Source organism: Enhydra lutris, unplaced genomic scaffold, assembly GCF_002288905.1.
Source record: "Enhydra lutris kenyoni isolate GAN:26980312 unplaced genomic scaffold, ASM228890v2 scaffoldscaffold12, whole genome shotgun sequence".
NCBI lineage: Eukaryota > Metazoa > Chordata > Mammalia > Carnivora > Mustelidae > Enhydra > Enhydra lutris.
In genome coordinates this window covers 71587217-71592342 of record NW_019154096.1, presented here as the reverse complement: position 1 = coordinate 71592342, position 5126 = coordinate 71587217, and the positions used below count along the sequence as shown (strand labels likewise).

At 43.8% G+C, this 5126-nt stretch overlaps 1 protein-coding gene across 1 annotated transcript in view; it reads right to left on the bottom strand.

Moving 5' to 3' along the window:
* Positions 1–3912, bottom strand: part of LOC111145038 (transforming acidic coiled-coil-containing protein 2-like) — a 71459-nt gene extending 67547 nt beyond the window's left edge. The window contains exon 1 of the mRNA XM_022499651.1: positions 3880–3912. Within this exon, the coding sequence (XP_022355359.1) occupies positions 3880–3912 (33 nt within the window). The remainder of the gene's footprint in view (positions 1–3879) is intronic.
* Positions 3913–5126: the final 1214 nt, after the last annotated feature.

Sequence of the window (5126 nt, the reverse complement as noted above, 5' to 3'; positions counted from 1 at the left end):
TTGCACCCAAAACTATAAGATACCTAGGAATAAACCTAACCAAAGAGACTAAGAATCTATACACAGAAAACTATAAAGTACTCATGAAAGAAATTGAGGAAGACACAAAGAAATGGAAAAATGTTCCATGCTCCTGGATTGGAAGAATAAATATTGTGAAAATGTCTATGCTACCTAAAGCAATCTACACATTTAATGCAATTCCTATCAAAGTACCATCCATTTTTTTCAAAGAAATGGAACAAATAATCCTAAAATTTATATGGAACCAGAAAAGACCTCGAATAGCCAAAGGAATATTGAAAAAGAAAGCCAAAGTTGGTGGCATCACAATTCCGGACTTCAAGCTCTATTACAAAGCTGTCATCATCAAGACAGCATGGTACTGGCACAAAAACAGACACATAGATCAATGGAACAGAATAGAGAGCCCAGAAATAGACCCTCAACTCTATGGTCAACTCATCTTCGACAAAGCAGGAAAGAATGTCCAATGGAAAAAAGACAGCCTCTTCAAYAAATGGTGTTGGGAAAATTGGACAGCCACATGCAGAAAAATGAAATTGGATCATTTCCTTACACCACACACGAAAATAGACTCAAAATGGATGAAGGACCTCAATGTGAGAAAGGAATCCATCAAAATCCTTGAGGAGAACACAGGCAGCAACCTCTTCGACCTCAGCCGCAGCAACATCTTCCTAGGAACATCGCCAAAGGCAAGGGAAGCAAGGACAAAAATGAACTATTGGGATTTCATCAAGATCAAAAGCTTTTGCACAGCAAAGGAAACAGTTAACAAAACCAAAAGACAACTGACAGAATGGGAGAAGATATTTGCGAACGACATATCAGATAAAGGGCTAGTATCCAAAATCTATAAAGAACTTAGCAAACTCAACACCCAAAGAACAAATAATCCAATCAAGAAATGGGCAGAAGACATGAACAGACATTTCTGCAAAGAAGACATCCAGATGGCCAATAGACACATGAAAAAGTGCTCCACATTACTCAGCATCAAGGAAATACAAATCAAAACCACAATGAGATATCACCTCACACCAGTCAGAATGGCTAAAATTAACAAGTCAGGAAATGACAGATGCTGGTGAGGATGTGGAGAAAGGGGAACCCTCCTACACTGTTGGTGGGAATGCAAGCTGATGCAACCACTCTGGAAAACAGCTTGGAGGTTCCTCAAAATGTTGAAAATAGAACTACCCTATGACCCAGCAATTGCACTACTGGGTATTTACCCTAAAGATACAAACGTAGTGATCCGAAGGGGCACATGCACCCGAATGTTTATAGGAGCAATGTCTACAATAGCCAAACTGTGGAAAGAACCTAGATGTCCATCAACAGATGAATGGATAAAGAAGATGTGGTATATATACATAATGGAATACTATGCAGCCATCAAAAGAAATGAAATCTTGCCATTTGCGATGACGTGAATGGAACTAGAGGGTATCATGCTTAGCGAGATAAGTCAATCGGAGAAAGACAACTATCATATGATCTCCCTGATATGAGGAAGTGGAGATGCAAAATGGGGGGTTAAGGGGGTAGGAGAAGAATGAATGAAACAAGATGGGATTGGGAGGGAGACAAACCATAAGTGACTCTTAATCTCACAAAACAAACTGAGGGTTGCTGGGGGGAGGGGGGTTGGAAGAGGGGGGTGGGGTTATGGACATTGGGGAGGGTATGTGCTGGGGTGAGTGCTGTGAAGTGTGTAAACCTGGTGATTCACAGACCTGTACCCCTGGGGATAAAAATACATTGTATGTTTATAAAAAATTAAAAAAAGAAAAAGAAAGATCAGCCACACCAGTTATCAGGGAAATGCAAATGAAACCCAGAGCGACACATCACAACACACATATCAGCATGGCCTCCCCAAACAGGGACAACACCAACGATGGCCAGGATGTGGCAAAACGGGAATCACTCATCCATGGCTCATTGTTGGTGGGAATGAAAAACGGTACAGAGATTCTGACAGTTCAGCGGTTCCTTATACAACACGCAACTAACAACGACCCAGCAATTGTGCTTTTGGGCATTTGCGTCAAAGGAACGAAACATGTTCACACGCACACAAAAACCCGTATACAGATGTTCACAAGAGCTTTGTTGGTATTCACCCCAAGCTGGGAACAACGCAGGTGTTTCTAGATCATGGAGCACGACTCAGCAAGTAAAAGGAGTGAACTACTGAAACATGTAACAACCTTGATGAATCTCCAGGAAATTAAGCGGATTGAAAAAAGCCAATTCCAAAAGGTCCCATACCATGTGACTCCATTTACAGAACATTCTCAGGAAGCCAAAATTACAGACATAGAGGACAAACGAGGAGGCACCAGGGGTTGGGAGTGGGGAACAGGAGGTGGTGGGCGTGGCCCTAAGGAAATGGAAAGGGATCCTTCAGGTGCTGGAAATAGTTCTATATCTTGACTGTCTCAACATGGATATGAGTGTGCACTGTGGTTCGAAAGATGCTACCCCCGGGGGAAACTAGGTAAAGGGATCAGGGACTTCTCTGTATTGGGTCTTGCAACAGTCTGCTCATCTACCATTGTCTCAACATAAACAAATTTAACTATAGGATTTCATAGAAAAATGTGGCCTTTTGACTTCTCTTGAAGAGATAGGAAGGTCTTATAACACTGGGCCTGCACTCCCACCTGGCAGCCATCAGTCGGAGCTGACGGTGGGGCCTCCATCAGACAATAGGACAGGATCCCTCCTGTTTGCCACAGTCCTTCCTTCTCCCTATTGTCTCACATCCTGCCATTGACCACAATTACTTTTCTGGCATGGGAATTTGCCACATTTTGTCTTGATGATTCCTGTTCCTCCTTGAGAAAAGAATATCGTAGGGAAGAAGCAGCAGAGGGAAAGCAGATTGCTTTATGCTGGCTTTCAGATCCAATTATCTCCTTCAGAAAACTCAATACCATTAATCCGAAATTTCCACGGTGTGTGAGATAAACAGGAAAGCGTCCCCCTGATTTTGTTCACCAGGGCATTGAATTAAGTCTCTCAAACTGAAAATGCAGAATTGCTATAAAATTTGAATATATGTTAAGAATCCCAGCTGTATGTGCCATCAAGCAGTTAAGGCTCATCCCTCAGTTGTGAAAACCTTCCCTAACATGGAAATGATAGTTCATGTTTAATCTGCTCAACGTCGACAGATTTGAAGATCACTCTTTAAGGGCCATTACTTTATTTTGGGGAGAAGTGTGGATAAGTTTTTATTTCAGCCCCCTCCAATGTATCCACAGAAGTAAATGGATTGGGGGGGACACAATCTGGGGAAAATATGCCAAATTCTTACTATGTCAATTTTAAAAGCACAGAATAAACAGTTAAACTAGGTTTTGTAGGGGGTGGGGGCTGGGTCGCTCAGTGGGTTAAAGCCTCTACCTTCGGCTCAGGTCGCTCAGTGGGTTAAAGCCTCTACCTTCGGCTCAGGTCATGGTCTCAGGGTCCTGGGATGGAGGTCTGCATCGGGCTCTCCGCTCAGCGGGGAGCCTGATTCCCCCTCTCTCTCTCTCTGCCTGCCTCTCTGCCTACTTGTGATCTCTATCAAATAAATAAATAAAATCTTAAAAAAAATAAACTAGTTTTTTTTTTTTTTAATATGGTTTATAAAATCAGGGCTAGCCTTGATACAAGAATTCTGAAAATGCAACTGGTAAATGCTTCTGGAAATACATATGTGTCCATATGTATCTATGCATAATCTGTGTTATAGCTTGCTCCTTCCTGGGTGGAGAGGAGATGCTGAAAAAAAAAAAATCTAGTCAAGGTCAGTCAAGGGACCCTCGTAGGTTGGGGTGGGGGGGAGACCCTGACACCCACCTGGCTTCCCGAGGTGCTGGTCTCGTTGCCCATGGCGATTCAGGTGCCAGCGTCTCTCAGGATTTTACCAGAAGCCACTAGAAGAAATAAAAAGGTATACACATCTGTAAAATTGAAGGAGATCTGAGGCTTTTTCTGCGGCATGTCTCCCCAAACTCAAAAGCCAGATGATGGGAAAAATGGATCTCTGCGGTCACATCATGGAAAAATCACCCTTGAACTGTTTTCTTCTGCTATATGCCTCCCAGACTTCTTTCCCAGGACGGGCTGCTGTGTTTACTCCCTAGCCCGGGGTTGGCAGCCGCTTCTGAAAAACGAGTTTGTTCCTGAGTGTGTGTGAACGCCAATGCACACACAGAGGTGTATCCAGTAATGGAGTGACAGAAGGGACGCAGGTGCCAAAGAGAGCTCCAGGGGTGGCGTTCTCGGGGTGCTCTCTGTTCCCAGTGGTGCTCATGCTGGAAATGCTGGGTGTGGCACTTCCCCCGACAAGTGACCACAGAGCCTGGTGTCCCACAACAGGAGGCACGAAACCCACTTCCCTTCGGCAACATATGGTTTTTGTATTTTTTTACTCTAAGCACTTGTTTCATCAAATCAGTTTCGCTTTTGCACATATTTCTACAAAGGCAGAATGGTTTTCTTGGGGAGGAAAATGAATAGCTGGGGCCAGACAAGGAATCAGTCATCAGGTACAGCGGCAGGCGGCCCAGACCACTAGACCCCATTCCATCGGGCTCACTTAGCGACACTGATGACTGATCACCGTGTCGTGAGGAGGCGTCCACACAGCTCACAGAGTTCCACAAGACCCCCTAACACCAGCAGGACGGGGACTCTTACCCGTGCTTTTGCGGCACCGGAGAAACTAAGTTACAGAAAACTTGTAAAATTATCGACTTTTAGAGCTGGAGCCTTAGAGATTACCAGTCTGATCTGGGGGCACTGAGTAGCTACTGCGTGCTACGCGTACTGAACGGCCACTGGAAAAGAACATGTGAGCATTTTCAGGAGCACCAAAATGCCCCCAAACTGAGAAAATCGAAGTGACATCACTGTAGTGAACGACTGATTCTCTCGTTCCAAACCTTTGGGTCAAAAGGATACAACTCCTTAAACTTTTCTTGCCATTACTGTTCATAAGATGGACAAAAAAAGTCATATCCTCGCTAACAGAACATAAAAATCTTCATGTAGCTAAAATTAATCACTTCAGGGTTTTTTTCTGAGGTTCATTTGCAAAATGA